The 18,486-nt window shown below is 39.3% G+C and overlaps 1 protein-coding gene across 3 annotated transcripts in view; it reads right to left on the reverse strand.

Moving 5' to 3' along the window:
• Nucleotides 1-18,486, reverse strand: part of WWOX (WW domain containing oxidoreductase) — a 576,922-nt gene that overhangs the window by 525,266 nt on the left and 33,170 nt on the right. For all 3 annotated transcript variants that reach the window (XM_087728466.1, XM_087728467.1, XM_087728468.1), the window contains exon 5: nt 15,621-15,727. In XM_087728466.1, coding sequence (XP_087584592.1) covers nt 15,621-15,727 — 107 coding nt within the window. The remainder of the gene's footprint in view (nt 1-15,620; nt 15,728-18,486) is intronic.

Below are 18,486 nucleotides of genomic sequence, written 5' to 3' on the forward strand. Positions count from 1 at the left end.
GTGTCTCCGTGGTCATGTGGCCAGCATGACTCAACGCCGAAGGTGCACAGAACACTGTTACCTTTCCACCAAAGTGGTCCCTATTTTCTACTTGCATTTTTACGTACTTTCAAACTGCTAGGTTGGCAGAAGCTGGGACAAATAACGGGAGCTCACCCTATTATTTGGTGCTAGGGATTTGAACCGCTGAACTGCCAACCTTCTGATCGACAAGCTCAGCGTCTTAGCCACTGAGCCACCACATCAGGGTTCCTACTGATGCCCTAATTAAATCATGAGCTTCAAGCCAAGCTTCAAAAGAAATCCAGTTATTTATTAAGATCTTCATGTTGGCACAATCAAAGTGAAGCCAACTCTGACCTCACTTAATTCATGCCTTGGCTCTGACCGTGTTTTCCCCCTCCCCCCAAGGTGTGTCATCAGTCACATTCCCCAACGAAGCAATTTCACAGGTTGTAGAAGTCACTCCCTCCGGCCACTGTGGGTCTCCCTGGAGATGACCTTGACGTTGCCACTGGAATATGCTTTGTTTTGACTGAAATGCAAGTTCCTCAATGCAGCTATGAGGCTCAGTTTTCCCATCCTCCTGCCTATGGCAACTTGAGAACAGGTCAAGAATGCTTCGCGAGTTGACATGCTTACAATCATTGCAGCATCCCCATGGTGATCAAAATTCACATGCTTGCAACCCAGCATGTATTCCACACATACACACACACACACACCAAGAAAAAAATCTGGAGTTAAACTACTTTTCCCGTGTAAATATCCATTTACAGAAATAGAAGAAGATGTAGATGCATTAGCTTTTAAAAGCTGATATGAAAAATAACACTGGCAAAACAATGTCGAGAAATTTTTTTGAGAAATATAACTCAGAGTTTTAGCATGTAAATAGTTATTCAATTGAAAGAGACGTGAAAGAACCAGGGGATGTAGGAAAATAAAGTTCTCCTAATGATTTTATGAGATCTTGTTATGGTTAAGAGAAGACATGATACTTGGAATAGACTGTCTCCCATCCAAATATTAACCAGGTTCAACCCTACTTAACTTTTTGACATCAGCCCAACTTGGGTCACAGCCATCACATTAAAAATTGGAACAGGTTGATGTACTATAAAGGCTGAATCTGTACTAAATCGATTGTATTGCATTATATCCCAGTTGGCTAAATGGAACGTCTTCAGAATAAGTTTGAGGTCAGCTCTATTGGTATCACCTAGTTTCATCTCCTCCTTTATTACTAGTGGCACTTTTTAAAATCTTAACTCAGCACTGCAATTTTAATTGTCAAAGAAATAACATTTAACATTTACTGTAATTAATTCAAGATTATTTAGAATAACTGCACTAATTGGTATGTACCGCAAATCTGCAGCACTGCAAAATTAAAAATAAACTTCACAAAGATATAATTTACCGCTAACCCATGCTTAACAATTAAAGTTAGTTTTTAACGATTTATTTCAATCTATTTTCTTTTTATTAGCTGCAACACAATAATGAGGTGTACTGAATTCTGGCTTTCCAAGCACCTAGATTATAAAACATAATTATACAAATTAATTAGAAGCAAGTGCATACATTTATGCTTGTTTTTGTTACCACAGAATATTAAACATGACAAAGGTAAAAACAAGCATACTTACTGTCAGTGGCATAAAAAGAAACAGTTCTGAGATTTCAGTTTACTCAACTCCTTAACAAGAGACGCCCAAGAATAGCGTCTGTCACTGATCAATAAGCTCATCAGAAGTCAAGAAGCAACTGCAAAAATCTCTTAAAAGAAAAATATGTGGGAGAAACTTCAAAGTGGCTGAACTTTATTTAGATACAAAATCTGTTTCAGATGCCAAATTACTTAGATGATGTTGATACAGCCACATTATTCAATTTGCATTTTTCCTTCTCATATACATTTTCAGAAAAGCCGTAAGAACCATACCCAGCTCCATCTTCTTTCAAGTTCCTTCATGAAAGTAAGGTCTATGTATGTTTGGTCTAGAATGCTGTAGAATTTCCTTGCCCTGAATAATCCTTTGAAAATGTGTTGAACAAAGAACACATAGCTATGTCTGTCCCTAAAGGGGAAAAACGTCAGAGTCAGAGAATTTATTCGAGTCAACCAATATGCCAAGATCCAATCTGGGACGGTCACCAGGACCAGAGGTTTAGTCTTCCAAGCTTTTGGACTCATGCTGGAGCCCATCCTCAAGCAACCTCTCTCTAGCAAAGTCACTCTGCTAGAGAGAAGTTCCCTGAGGATGGGCTCCAACCAGGGGTGAGTTCCGGCTGCTGCTACTGCCAGTTTGCTCAGGGACATGCTGTACACACATGTGCAGTACTAAAAAAAAATGCTCTGCACATGCGCAGAAGCAAAAAACAAGATGGTGGCTCATTAGGTGCCGCCAAGAGAACTAGTTCGGGGTGGCAGGCCAAGTTACTAACTACTCAGTCGAACCGGTCCAACCTGGTAGGCTCCAACAGAAAGTCTGAAAGCTGTTGTCAGACCTGCCACAACTTAAGCCTCTAAACAGAAATTATCCTTGGCTCCATTGGAAGAAATATCCATCTGGTTCAGTCCCAAGCCAGAGAAAGGCACTGGAGACAAAATGGAGGCTGGAGACTGATTGGAAAGATGGTCCATTTATTGATGAAGCAGAACCACCAAGCACATATGATTCTGGGTAGCTCACCACATGGTGTGGAGGGTAAGGGGTTTTTATGCCTTCTCTTGGGCTTTGAACTTGAGCTTCCTGTTCCTGTGCAAGAACATGTATTCTATTGGCTGTTGTCAGACTCCCTTGGGGCCATGTTTTTGTCTGACCTAAGTTTGGTTGAAGTTTGGACTGCTGATACAATGAAGGGGCATTAGGCAATTCCTATTGTGGCTGAGGGCCAATCCTATCTTTGTTCAGAACTTGCTGTGGGAAATTTCAAAATATCCTGTCTTGAACGGATTTCTGCCTGCAGTATTTGCTTATGACTAGAGATATCTATCTCTTTATCTCTTAAGTGCTGACATCTGCTGAGGGCTTTTAAGAAAGGTGGGGGCTGCTTTCCAAGAGCATGTTTCTCCATTTCTATCTTTAGGGAAATATAATATTCTGCCTTTTTAATAATTCCTAAAATATTTCATTCTTCCAGGAGAGGGGTGCGGGCTAACTTTCTACAGCTCCATTTGTTAAGAAAGGAGTAATTTATTAGAAATCGACTGTTTTGCAATAATGCAAAGCCAAAACTGAGAATCGCATGCCAAAATCCCTAAGATTTACTTTTTCATCCCTTAACTGTCTCTTGCTGCCTACCCCAGTGTAACCAATCAGGTTCAGGCAACATGTTTTCATAATGGTCGGTCCGCAGTTTGGTATGCAGCTCCCTCCTCCTTCCAGCTGGGTGACCTTGAGGCAGCCTCTCAAGAAGGCACAGAACTTACTTTCATTTTCCCACGCATTTCCCCTTCCCTATAGTTCATGTCAGTCTGTCACCACAAGCAGCGTCGCACAAGTGAGCACAAGGTGGCAGATGACAGCTGGGAAAACTAAACCTCTCATCCCAGTGCTCAATCCAGACTGGATCCTGCAACATTATTCTGTACCTTAGTATGTTGGTCAACCAATATGGCATTTATGAATATACACACAAGAAGAAACCATGCAAGCTTTTAAGTTCTCCAAAAAAGGAAAAGAAAAGCAGAAAAGATTAACAGTGAAGCAACATATTTTAGCATTAATTCTGAAGTTTTATATAATATTAAAAATGGAGTTGTAAACTGAATGTGTTAAATATATGCAGAAGCAAAATTGAATCCTGAAATAGTGAACAAGCCAGATCATAGTCTACATTATCTTTGAGAAAAGCTGCAGAATTTAAGTGCTAATGAAGGGGAAATGCATCCCTATTTTCACTGAGGAGAAATAAGAGGTCCAAGGGAATCTTGGACCAATAAATCTAATAATGGTGTCTGGACTGATTCTAGCATGCATTGTATGGGGATACTTCTCTGAGTGGCTTGAAACAGCACAGTAATAACTGGATGTCAGCATAAATTTATCAAGAATGAGTCTTCCAGGCTATTTCTCATTTCTTCATTAGTAACTTCTGCAGTAGAGTGGTATACAGATAATATTGCTTGAACTCAGCAAAGCATAACATAACCTATAATGTTGTTATTAGAAAACAAGATCTGAGTCTAGACACCTTGAAAATTTTAAGCTATTCATAGATACCTCAAAAATGATATTTAGAGCATTCATTAAGAGCTCCTCATCAAACTACCCTGTTTCTCTGAAAATAAGACCTCCCCGGATAATAAGCCCAATCAGGCTTTTGAGCACATGTGCTAAAATAAGCCCTCCCCAAAAAATAACCCCCCGTCAAAATATTGCAACACAGCAGCAGCCATGAGGTGACCACGCTCGCAGCTACCTGAACCTGAAAAATAATAAGACCTTCCTGAAAATAAGGCCAAGTGCTTATTTCGGGGTTCAAAGGAAAAGAAGACGCTGTCTTATTTTTGGGAAAACACGGTAACAAGAGGTACTGAGTTGGGTGCAACAAGCTTCAATCCCAATCCCATTACTATTAATACTGTTGTTAATTATTGCTAGTCTAAGACCATAATAAAGTTTATTTCTCACTTGTATTGTTATTAAGGACTTGGATGAAGAGATGGAAAGAATGCTTACCAAGTCTACAGTTGACAGAAAGTTGGAAAGGATACTTAATAATGTGGCCATCTGAATAATTGGATTAAATAATTGGATTAAATAATTCTAATATGTTAGAGGAGTGAAAGGTGAACATTTAACCAAAACAAATGCAAAGTTCAAAAATCAAATCCACAAATATTAACAATTAAGTATCAACTCCTATCTTGTGTATATAGTTCTAACAAAAATCTTGGGATACTAAATGATTGCAAACTGAAGGAGTCCAGCATTGTGAGAAAGGTTACGGAACGCTGTTACCTTCCCACCAAAGGTTGTTCCTATTTTTCTACTTGCATTTTTACATGCTTTCAAACTGCTAAGTTGGCAGAAGCTGGGACAAATAGCGGAGCTCACTTTGTTACGCGACACTAGGGATTTGAACCACCGAACTGCCTTTCTGATCGACAGGTTCAGCGTCTTAGCCACTGAGCCACCTTGTCCCTGCTTGTAACTAATAAGACTACTTTATTTTGCAATGATACAGCTACTATCTCAAGTACTGTCTTATCTTAACACTTTAACTGGCATCAAAGAAATTGGTACCAGGAATCGCAATGAGAGTGTTCAGAGGAGGGAGGGAGGTGGGTGGGAGGGAGGGAGGAAGGAAGAAAATGGAACATGGCCATTGTATTCTTGCCTGTCTTCTGTGGTGAGCAAGTTAGTGAAGACTGAACTGAAATTACAATAAAGCAATTGGATATTAGAAAAAAAAATCTAACAATAAAGCAATCTGCCAATCCTACCAATTAAACAGAAAGGAGGTGGGTTTCCTCCAACAAATGCATTCAAGCAGAAGCCATAATACCATCCATTACAGACATTTTAATTTGAATTTCCGCATGGTACTTTCCAACTCTATGAAATCTGATACTTCTGGGATTAATTGTTTTTCATCTGCAGTGTCCAACTGGCAAAGATATTGGTTTGGGTCAGGTATAACCAGTGAAGAGCAGTCAGCAAACTCAACAATAACTTTGCAGTATTTCAATAATATCGTTTGTTATCAGCCCCAACCCCCCCCCCAAAAAAAAACAATAATTGTGAATTGCAAAGCACATTCTCTCATTCACAGATTTACTGTTAGTACTGAGATGACCTTAATAGATAAAAAGGAATGACTGTTTTAACAATTAACCAATATTTGGATACCCAGGATAAAGTGAAAACTGAGCTTTTCAAATAAGATAAGCATAATCAAATATTATTTCTTTTCCTTGACTATATTCTCTACGGAATTTTCAAAGAGTGCTTGGAATTTGCTTGATTTGAACAGCACAAAACAAAATCTAGTAATCTCTTGCTGGCTCTTCAATCACAAGATTGTTTAATAAAAATACTGGGTTTCCACAATCAAATTTAACCATGAGGCTTTATCTCAGCGATCTCAAGTGAAATAAGGCCAAGCAAAAACAACTCTGGACAAGCAGAGCACACAATAACTTATTTTTACCACCCCCTTATAAAGTTATACACCAAGTAATAAAACTGTTCCCACAAAAAATGATGCACTGAGAATCCTTAACTAGGTTAGATTAATAGAGGCCTTGTACAAAAATGGGAACAATTTAGATTGCATTTCTAATCTAATATTCCTTATAAATATGTCTTGAGAATAAAGAATCGCAGAAGTACACAGATCACTGCTCACTCTGGCTTTCTCCAAATGTCCTTTTCTCCTTTGTGTGTAAGATTCCCAACACTTTCATGGCCCAAAGTGCTCAGATGGCAAATCACCTCTGAAGCCCAAATAAATTTTAAATAGGATAGGGCTCTGCATTCAGAAGCAATATACACTTCCCCCTATAGCACAATCAGTAACATAGGTTTGTGAAATGCTTCCACCCAGCACATAAAGCAGGACAAAATAAAAGAAAATGTAAAGATTTTCGTATTTCCAGAGTTCATTATGAATGGATAGTTATATCTTCCACTACACGAATAACACCAATCTGGCCCCATTTAATACTTTGCCAAATACTAGTAAGAGAAAGAAAGAAAGAAAGAAAGAAAGAAAGAAAGAAAGAAAGAAAGAAAGAAAGAAAGAAAGAAAGAAAGAAAGAAAGAAAGAAAGAAAGAAAGAAAGAAATAGAGGGAAGGAGGGAGGGAGGGAGGGAGAGAGAGAGAGAAACAGACAAAGGGAGAGGGAGAAACAGACAAAGAGAGAGAGAGAGAAGAAAGGAAGGAAGGAAGGAAGGGAGGAAGGAAGGGAGGAAGAGAGTGGACACTGACTACCTCTTGCACTTATTGGTCTTATTGGTCACAAGATTTTATTATTAATTTATTTTTGTATATGTTCTTAAGACTAATCAATTAAACCATCCATCCATCCATCTATGATTATAATAAAGATACTCCCTAAAAGTAGCACAGATTCACATCATTGACCTGCATGGAATACACCGCTATTATTCCCATTTCACAATGAGAATCCAATGCCAGAAAGACTCAGCAACTTGTCAATATTTACTTGTTATTAAGTTGAGGCTGAATGACTCAAGGTTCTTTTTTTTATTACCTCATTACAAAAACTATAGAATATATTCAAATTAGTTATTTTTTATATACAAGGAGGATACAAATTCAGTTGTGCACGTTTTAATGAAAAATGAATCTGGCTCTTGGGCTGACTTGTCAAAGTACGGAAGCTTCACCCAGTTTAGGAAAGAGCAGAAACCATACCAAAAAAAAGCAAGAAAAGTTGTTATCGTGTCAGATTTTCAAGCTTTCACCATAAGAAGGTGCAAGAAACAGCAGCTGGCCAATTTTGTCTGCTGCTGAAAATTAATACGGGTCAAACCTGGTTAGTTCTTGAGTGGCAAAGCATCAAGAACATCAGAACTGCAGCCTAGATTGGGTAGGGACACCCAGAAAAACACGCCATACTTCACTTATTCCTCCAAGGAAAGATTGAAAGCAAATGAGGTCCAGGCAGAAGAAGAACATCATGGCTTCAAAACCTAAAGGACTGGTTTGGACAAAACTCAACAGCACTTTTTTGTTGATAAAAATAGGATTGCCAACATTATGGCCAACGTCCGATGATGGATATGGCAGGAGGAGGAGGAGGAGGAGGAGGAGGAGGAGGAGGAGGAGGGGGAGGGGGAGGGGGAGGGGGAGGGGGAGGGGGAGGGGGAGGGGGAGGGGGAGGGGGAGGAGGAGGAGAAGAAGAAGAAGAAGAAGAAGAAGAAGAACAACAACAACTCCCGCAAAGAATATATGTCAAACCAGACTGCCACCAAGAAAATTTCATGACTATTAAAAGTCCAATTTGACTTCAATGTTCTTTTAATTCTGTTGATTGGTAATTCCTTTTTTTTCCAATAAGGGAAGTCCACATAAATCTATGAGTTTCAAAGACTCAAAAGAATATTAATCCAAACCAAATGGATCTGAGTACTTCTTTTTTTTCCCCCTCCTCCTCCATGATTTTCTACTTGGAAAATAATCACAGCATTAATAATAAGATGCTCTCTGGAACTTCTTCTGCCTCGTTGCTAAATGCAAACAGTGGAAATTTCTGCCGAAGCGAAATAAGGCCAATGATATAATTATAGTGGATCTGTTGGCACATTCCAGGCTAATGTTATTATTTGACAACGCAAAGCTTGTACAATCTCCCAAGAGCCATAATGGAGGCTGCGTTCATCCTAATTGGTTCCAAAGCACAACTTTTCCTTAACAATCTTTCCTCTGGACCAGTAATGTTAATTTCTACAAGACTGTAAATAGTGTTTGCCGACAATACAAACATGGTAATAAGAGGCTAGGTGAGTAAATAATGTGGTTACAAAGCAGCCCATTTGCATTTTTATTTAAAACTGCCTTCGTTAAAAAACAGCTCAGACTTCTTAGGGTGGAAGGAAGGGTTGGTTAAGAAGTAGAGCAGTAATTACTCTCTTTAGGGGTTCTTTTATATATCCTTTGGGGAATTGGAATGAAAAGATAAGCAGAATTAGAAAGGGAATCATGTAAAGTATGAAGTGTACTATAAACACTCAGTAAAGTATTTACCATGAGCTACGTTGACCTTTTACATTAATAGAATTTACTGTAGTGGCAATTTATTACCCCCAAACTATTACAAAACCAGAACATTAATGCAGGATGAGAACCTTCATGAGGAGATGATTATAGATGGTGAACAGAGCTAGGGACATAAACGTATTTCTATGAAAGACTTGAATCCTGCAAAACAACAGGATTAAGACTCTAAAAAACAAGTCTTGAACGTCAAATACATAGAACACAGAATGGATTGGAAGGGACCTTGGAAGTCTTCAAGTCCAGGGGTCCCCAAGCTTTTGGATCACTAAATTCATAATTTTAAATCCTGCGGACCACTAATATGATCTGCCTAATGACTGGCTGGGTGGGCATGGCTAGGTGGTCATGTGACTGGGTAGTCGTGGTCAACTTGATGTCACTTGCGTAGAGGGGCGCATCACCGGCCTCTGTTACCTTCCCACCAAAGGTGGTTCCTATTGTTCTACTTGCATTTTTTACATGCTTTCAAATTGCTAGGTTGGCAGAAGCTGGGACAAGTAATGGGAGCTCACTCCGTTACGCTGTGCTGGGGACTTGAACTGCCAAGCTGCTGACCTTTCTGATTGACAAGCTCAGCATCTTAGCCACTGAGCCACCACGTCCCTTTTAAGAAATTAGCTATGTTTATTTGAGCCATTAATCCACAAGTAGATTATCATGATGGTGCATGTCTAAAGACATACAAAAACAAATGTGTGAAAATAGTTCAGCCCTTCTCAGAACATTGATTTAACAATTCATTGATGGGTAGCTTGTTCTATTGGAGTAGAAGAGGCTCACCACATCTGCTATATAATCCAGACTCTTATTTTACAGTGGTTTCACTACTAACCATAAAAACTGTAACAGTGGAACTGTATAAACAAATTGAGCAGTGTTTTTACTGTAAAACACGAGCACACTATAAATATTTGTCTTCCCCCTTCTCTCAGCATCTGTAATGAGAGAAAGAAAATTCATACCATATGTTTATCGTGCAAGGAGAAAAACACGTACCTCAATAGTTCATCCAAGTTTGGGAAGCTGTTGAATTGTTTTAATTGTTTCTTTATAAATCACTTGGCTGAATGTTTCAGGTGTTCCAAATGCTGATGGGAATATTATAGCAATAAGACCAAAATTGGGGAAGGGGAAAGGGGGGAGGGGAATGACGCCTTATACTATTTCTTACATTATCTGTATCATTTTAATCTGTCATTTTATTTTAAACCTGGACAGATTTCTTTGCTGCAGAATCGTTGGATGTGACACTATAGTGCCAAATTTCATACAAAATTCTGTCAGGATAATGTTCTGCCATTTGAGGCATTGAAAAATAAAGCAAGAACACCTTTACGACCACAACTCAAGATCACAATTTTTTGCTGCCAAGAAAGGCAGCTGTTAGCTGAGTCGTGCCCAGTTTTGTGATTCCTGCCAAGCAAAATCACTGCAGTCGTTAAGATAATTGTGTGGTTATTCAATGAATCTGCCTTCCCCCACCATTTGATTTTGCTTGTCAGAAGTCAGCTGATCACAAATGGGCATCATATGGACATCCTGGATTCCGCAACCAGTATAAACACATGCTGATCACCAAACATCTGGATTTTGGCCATAGGGGATGCTACAACAGTTATAAATGCAAGGACTGATTTTAAGTCACTTTCTTCAGTTCTGTTTGAATGGCTGCTAAACAAATGGTTGTAAGTTGTGGACTACCTCAACTCTATACCCTTTTCTCATGTATGAAAGCAAACTGAAGGAGATGGCATTCTTTCTGCACCGAAAATGATTTGCATTATCTATCAAGGAGGACCAGATGAAGGAGTGAAGAATAAACCAAATATCACATGAAGAAAATATTACTACTGTTGGTTGATGTTCCTGCCTCTATCTAAAAGCAGAGTCAATCTTCCCCGCTGCTTTTATCCTATAAAGGATTATAAGAAGCGAAGACAGACCCTGACTGGTGATTACCGTACCTTCTTGCCTGGTGCTGTCTAGCCATACTTTTGTCAGTGATTTTATTAGCTAACTACAATTTATTCATATACTTCATAATGAATGATTATAACCAAAAGAGAATGCAATGGGACATATATCTAAAATCACAGGATATTGAAAGTATCATGTTGCAGATACCCGCTGCTCCTCCAGGGGACAATTTTATCCATTTTCATTGCATAACGTTTAATGGGATACATCCCATATTGTTCACCAGCTCCACAGCTAGTTCGGGGACCCAATTTATCTCGATTTTATTTCTACCAGAAAAAGAAAAACACTATTTGCAGCCTGCTCACCATTTCAGAGACTTGATTTCCCTGAATAAGTGAGGAAGTCATTTAAATGGCATACACGGTTTAATAGAAGTGAGTTACAAATGCATGGGTTCCACAAATAGACAAAGGGAAGTGGGTGTAGACTTTATCATATGTCTAGGTAGATGGGCCACAAGAGAAGATTAAGAATTCCAGCTTAGTTACTCACCATTTTAAGACAACGAGCTTGTAGGAGAGATACTGGCCAAGCCAAGAGGAAGAGTCAAGCAAGAAATTAGTCTGGAATCCCTACATGAGCATAGGAAGGCAAAGTCTGACCCCTCTTAAGTGTTATTGAACTTTATCTAGTTTCACCTAGGTTCAAACCATTAGTCTGAGAAGATACCTATGTAAGAGTTCCTACTTGAACTCTTCAAGTCTGGGTCTAGTTACTTGTACCTAGAGAGTTGGATCCTAAGGTGTTCTTTAAGTCAACATTCCTTGCACTATACAGATGCTTTATGCCACATCTATACATCTACACCTTTGTTGTAGAACTCTTCAGTCCTTTAATGATTGACAAGCAGTGCTAACATTTATTTTTCTTTCTGCTTGTGATCCATTAGATGCAATCTCATCACATTGCATATTTTCTGAAGTCTTCATTAAGGAAATACCTACAAATGGGAGCTATGAAACCCTGCTCAATCATTACTCTTTCATTCAATGATGTCAATGTAATATAATAGGGAATAGCCCAGCTGATTTCTATAGCTTGTGGCATAGGATTTCGGCAGTCTCATGAGCAAACGTGTTTACAAACTCTACTGGAGTGTTTTTCATTAAGTCTTAAAGTCAATCAAGCGAATTGGAACAACCGTTCCCTTCTTTGCAAAGTATTGATAATTCCCAGCCACCCCGACTGCTTTAGGGCCTTGGCTATTGCTGAGAGATTTATGCTTGACAATGTATTTTTGATTAAAATGTATCAAAGATCTGAAATTCTAATTTTCTTCTTGGAGGAAGAGGTGGGCTCAGGTTTTTGCAGCCAAGAAATTAACATGCAGTTCTAAATTATGACCAAATTCTCAAATACAACTGCAGCTAGAAATCTATCAATTTGGGTTTTACTCCATTAAACATTTTACCCTAATAGATTATTTGAAGGTAAGGTAAAGGTTCCCCTGGCACATATGTGCTAGTTGTTCCCAACTCTAGGGGGTGGTGCTCATCTCTGTTTCAAAGCCGAAGAGCCAGCGCTGTCCAAAGACATCTCCATGGTCATGTGGCCGGCATGACTAAATACCAAAGGCGCACGGAACGCTGTTACCTTCCCACCAAAAGTTGTTCCTATTTTTCTACTTGCATTTTTACATGCTTTTGAACTGCTAGGTTGGCAGAAGCTGGGACAAGTAACGGGAGCTCACTCCATTACATGGCGCTAGGAATTCAAACGGCCGAACTGCCAACCTTTCTGATCGACAAGCTCAGTGTCTTAGCCACTGAGCCACCGCGTCCCAATAGACTATTTATTATTACTGAATTTGGACAGAGAGAAAGAAATATACACAAACAGTTGTAAGGCTTGGAAGAGTGAGAGGGTAATCTTCTGTTTCATATATATGTTTTGCATATCCTTTCTTTAGGATGCTATTATGCAGATTCAATATTATCTGATGTTCCCTAAGAATAAAGACAATTGGTACATGAAAAGATGGCCACATGAACTGATGGCAACTCAAATGTATGTGGAGCATGTCCCAGAAGTAGAGCCCAAAAATGCATATTTTAATGTTCCAATGTTTTGTATGGCATTTTAATTGTTTGACTGTAAACCACCTAGAATCATGGGACGCGGTGGCTCAGTGGCTAAGACGCTGAGCTTGTCAATCGGAAAGGTCAGCCATTCAGCAGTTCGAATTCCTAGTGCCACGTAACCGAGTGAGCTCCCGTTACTTGTCCCTGCTTCTGCCAACCTAGCAGTTCAAAAGCAGGTAAAAAATGCAAGTAGAAAAAATAGGAACCACCTTTGGTGGGAAGGTAACAGCGTTCCTTGCTGACCACGGAGACATCTTCGGACAGCACTGGCTCTTCGGCTTTGAAACAGAGATGAGCACCACCCCCTAGAGTAAGGAACGACTATCACATATGTGTGAGGGGAACCTTTACCTTTTACACCTAGAATAGTCTCAGAGAGATGGGTGGCATAGAAGTCTAAGAATAATAAAATATTTTCCACAAAGCATCTTGTTTCTTGGAATGCAACAGAAATGTTTGGAAGGTATGGCTCTATGTAGTGTTGCATCTTTACAAAAGATCACTTTCATGCTTAATTTCCTCTAACGAGATTAATTTTGCCACAAAAGGAGCAAGATGTTTGTCTAATTTGTGCAGTTTGCATTTCATGAATCTCTTTAAAAACATGTTTGCAATTCCAGTTGTTATACTCTGAGCTAGTGGATTTTGTGTTACTCTTTCAATTACCCTCTCTTGCAGTTTTCTGTGTCATCTTAAGATGCTGTTCCTATAATTTTAAGGCTCTCATTTCAAGTGCTAGTTAATGCAACCTTTGGCAGTCAAAATAGACTAACCCATGGCATCAAAGCTAGTCTGCCATTGGTGGCAGCCATACAATTTAAATAAAAGATACTTTGAAGAGAAATCCATTATATCAATAGACTCTCAACAGAAAGCATTGACAAACCAACACAAATACACTTGACAAAGAATTTTTAAAAAACTGTCTTTCTATTAGATTCAGACCATAAATTGATTGCAAATAAAATTGCCTTTTTTCAGTTTAAGTAGCTTTTATTTATATTCCTTCCAAGATTACTTCCAACTGATGTAAATTCTGAACTAATTCACTCCTACTTATGCAATTCAAGTAATTAAAGTTCAGTAACAACTTATTCTTTCTGCTTCAGCACCTGCATTTCATTTATGTATTTTACTGAGTCATAAATCTGAGGTATTGTCAAAGTGCCATAATATTAGTGGCATCATCAAAGTTAATTAGTCCTTCTCAATAAACAACAGCAATCCCATTACAAAGATATTACAAAGCAATCCCATTACAAAGATAGACCGGAGGTACTCCAGCTACTGTACTCTAAGATTAAATAGTATTGTGAACAATTAGGAGAGAGAAACAGCTAATAAAGAAAGCTATTTTGAAGCTATTCATAATAAACGCAATGCAAAAACTTTTTTTTCCAAGGGATTGCAACTTTCATATTGCACTGATTACTTTATCACACATGGAGAGCATCATGTTAGGAAAGCAGAACCGGATGTTGTGATGATTGTATGGTGTATGCTAGGTCCCCCAAATGAAATGAAGCTAAATTCAACCACAGAAAGAACAAAAGAACATTTTGACAGGACAGATTCCATACAAACATTTGAAATACATTTCACAAAGACTGGTGTCTTTCATAGGTTTCCATTATATTTTACCACACTATTACATTAAATCCAATGTGTTTAAAACCACACTACTAGTAGTGCACCCAGTAACAGTAGAAAGGCTTGTATTTCATCTATTATAAGTTAAATCAGTATCTCCTTCAATTTGGACACAAACATTCAACTTCGCAACTGCCTGTATTCCTATCAAAATTTTAAAGGAATCATGTATTTATCCTCTTTTCCATTTTATGCTTCCAAATGTGTTAATTTAATCTTCACTTTAAATTACAAACTCTCTCAGAGTAAGGGTGTGTCTTGTTCTTCCAAACATCTCCAATGAAAGAAATTATATATTAGGAATGAGAGAGAGTCTTCTCAATGGTGGGATCCAACACAGTGATATTTCCTCCATAAATAGGGCCTGAAGGGTTGTTGTTTCCTTTCCAGCTCAAAATCAAAACACTGATTTGCTCAAGCATTTTTTTTATTGTATATGTAGTTGTCTGTCTGTCTCTCTCTCATTTATCTAACAGTATATCTATCTATATATCATCTATCTACAGTGTCTGTCTGTCTGTCTGTCTGTCTGTCTGTCTATCTATCTATCTATCTATCTATCTATCTATCTATCTATCTATCTATCTATCTATCTATCTATCTATCTATCTATCTATCTATCTATCTATCTATCTATCTATCTACCCACCCTGTTTCCCTGAAAATAAGATCTCCCCAGATAACAAACCCAATTGGGCTTTTAAGCGTGTGCGCTAAAATAAGCCCTCCCCCCAAAATAAGCCCTCCCCAAATATATTGCAACACAGCAGTAGCCATGAGGTGACCACACTCGCCGCCTCCTGCACCTCAAAAACAATAAGACCTCCTTGAAAATAAGGCCAAGCGCTTATTTCGGGGGTCAAAAGAAAATAAGGCCCTGACTTATTTTCAGGGAAACACAGTATCTATCTATCTACCTACCTACCTACCTACCTACCTATCATCTCACTCTGAGTGACTCATAATTACCTGATTTGCTCAGCTGACATCTCTACATTTTATTAATGTCATTTTAATTTCTCATTTTTAAGCGGCATCTTTTTCCACATTATGCACCCTGTGCGGAGCTTAGGAGTTTGAGGTAGAAATCTCTGAGCACTTGTAAGCTTTAAAGCACAAATTTAGATATTCATAAAGCAAAGATCCTTACCCATTCTTTCAAGATCTGGCGCACGGCCTCATCCGCTCTTGAGGTGTTTCGGCAGGCTAGAATGACATGGGCACCATGGAGGGCAAAAGATTTTGCCGTTTCTAAACCTGTCACAAAGCACATATTGGGAAGACCAGTAAGGAACACAACATCAGGTCAGCAGGGAAATATGTCTGCCTGGGTCCTAAGGATTTCTGGAAACAGTTTATTCTCCTGACTCATCAAATTTCTAGCTGGCTTCCAAAAAAAACCTGGAGCCGATACAAAACAAAGTCAACTTAAATGCATGGATATAGAATAAAAATAGCAGTGTTAAACTCGGCAATCAGCTTTTTTCCTGCTTCAGATGTGCATTCATTAGCGTGATTAACTGTTGCTCTTTTGTGTTTTATCCATTTCCTTTGAGATTTTTCAATTACAGGTTTCTTAAAAAATGCTTCCGCTAACATTTTAAATGTAACACAGACTTTTTTTGGGGGGGGGGGCAGAGTTACTTGGAGTAAACTAAGGCAGGGGGAAAGGCAGCTGTCAAAGCGCCGAAAATGAATCCGACGAACAAAAGCCAATGCAAATAGACATGGCCCAACTATTTAAAACTGACAAGGTCTTCAGCACATGGTTCAATCTTCTATTTCAGTTAGTGCAAGCATCCCACCTTTGAGGAAGCAACGGAGAGAAAGCACTATCCGTTCGTAGGAGGGAAAGAAATCAGGGTCCTTGTCTGCTCTTTCCAAAAGTAGACACAATACTTATTTACGTTATTTATTTATGTGTTTGTTTATGTATTTCATTATTTGTGTATTTACTTATTTATTTCCCGCCATTTTTTTTTACAAACAACTCGAGGCAGTGAACATATCCAACACACCTTCCTTCTATTTAAATCGTTTAAATCATGAAATCCTCCTGTTTTTAATCCTTATCCTATATACAACCCTTCAGACACCACCACCCTCCATGCAAATGCACCCTTTCCCTCAGACCTATATCCATTCCCTCAGAAATCTACTCACAGGCCTTCTTCATTCAGGTGTTCCGGCTACCTGGCTAATTTGAGCCACGCCCAGGGGGAGGGGGAGGGGAGGTTTCAAGGCTGACTTTTCGAAGTGGCTTCACACACACACACACACACACACACATACACACACACACGTACCCCATCCAGGCTTTTGATCTCACAAAGACTTTGAATTGAATTGAATTGAATTGAATTTATTATATTTCTATGCCGCCCTTTTCCCCTAAGGGGACTCAGGGCTGCTCACAATCCAAGTCAAGGGAGGGGGTACAGATAAGGAATAAAAAAGACGAACAGAACAATACACAATTTAAAAGCACACAACAACCATACCATTCGAGGGGGGGGGCAAAAGCTCTTTAGCCCCAGGCCTGTCGGAACAGCCAGGTTTTAAGGGCTTTGCGGAAGGCCTGGAGGGTGGTGAGGGTTCTTTAAATACTTTAAAGCATTTTGTTGTGAAGAATCTACCCACAAACACATTGGCATCATATCAATCAGAATAGAGGAGGAAGGGACCTTGGAGGTCTTCTAGTCCAACCCCCTCCCCCCACCCACCTCAAGCAGGAGAACTTATCCCGTTTCAGACAATTGGCTGTCCAGTCTCTTCTTAAAAGCCTCCAGTGATGCAGCACCCCTGACTTCTGAAGACAAACCATTCCACTGGTTAATTGTTCTCACTTTGGGGAAGTTTCTCCTCAATTTCAGGTCGTTTCTCTCCTTGATTAGTTTCCATCCATTGTTTCTTGTCCTGCCCATGAGCCAAGGTGGCGCAGTGGTTAAAAGCAGCACTGCAGGCTACTGCTAGATCAGCAGGTCAGCGGTTCAAATCTCACCGGCTCAGGGTTGACTCAGCCTTCCATCCTTCCGAGGTGGGTAAAATGAGGACCCAGATTGTTGGGGGCAATATGCTGACTCTCTGTAAACCGCTTAGAGAGGCCTGAAAGGCCTATGAAGCGGTATATAAGTCTACTGCTATTGCTATTGCCCTCTGATGCTTTGGAAAATAAGTTAACCACCTCCTGTCTATGGAGATTCTCAGTCATCCAGGTCATGGTTGTCCCAAAGGTGCTTTTTCAAGAGGACTTTCCTGTTTTTCTTTGAAGACGTTTCGCTTCTCATCCAAGAAGCTTTTTCAGCTTCTGAGCTGAAGAAGCTTATTGGAGGAAAAGTGAAACGTCTTCAAAGAATAACCAGAAAGTCCAGTTGCCTCTTGAAAAAGCACCTTTAATTGACCCCTTCCTCTTTGTGGCAACCTCTCAAATACTGGAATACTGCTATCATCCCCCCCCCCCAGTTCTTCTTTTCTCTAGACCAGCCATCCCAGCTTAATAGTTTCAAACTACTTGCCGCAAAGAAGAGGGAGTCAAACTATTCTCCAAAGCACCTGAGGGTGGGTAGAACAAGAAGCAATGGGTGGAAACTAATCAAGGAGAGAAGCAACTTAGAACTAAGGAGAAATTTCCTGACAGTTAGAACAATCAATTTGCCTCCAGAAGTTGTAAATGCTCCAACATTGGAAGTTTTTAAGATGTTGGATAACCATTTGTCTGAAGTTGTGAAGAGTTCCCTGCCTGGGCAGGGGGTTGGACTAGAAGACCTCCAAGGTCCCTTCCAACTCTGTTATTCTATTCTAAACTAGAAAGAGTCAAATTAGCGCTTGAATATTCAACACAACAGATAATACAAAAAAATGACCATTTGTTCCTTTTTTTGTTTTAAGCAAGATGCAGGATTGGTTTAAATCTTGTTTATCCAAAGGAAAAACGCTATTGAATATACACAGCTTCACTCCTAGCAGTACCCTGGGGCAAGACAAATTTAGTTTACAACATAGGGTATAACTTAAGA

This window comes from Thamnophis sirtalis, unplaced genomic scaffold (genome assembly GCF_051295495.1).
Source record: "Thamnophis sirtalis isolate CommonGarterSnake01/CBP01778 unplaced genomic scaffold, rThaSir2_p1.2 scaffold_14, whole genome shotgun sequence".
Classification (NCBI taxonomy): domain Eukaryota; kingdom Metazoa; phylum Chordata; class Lepidosauria; order Squamata; family Natricidae; genus Thamnophis; species Thamnophis sirtalis.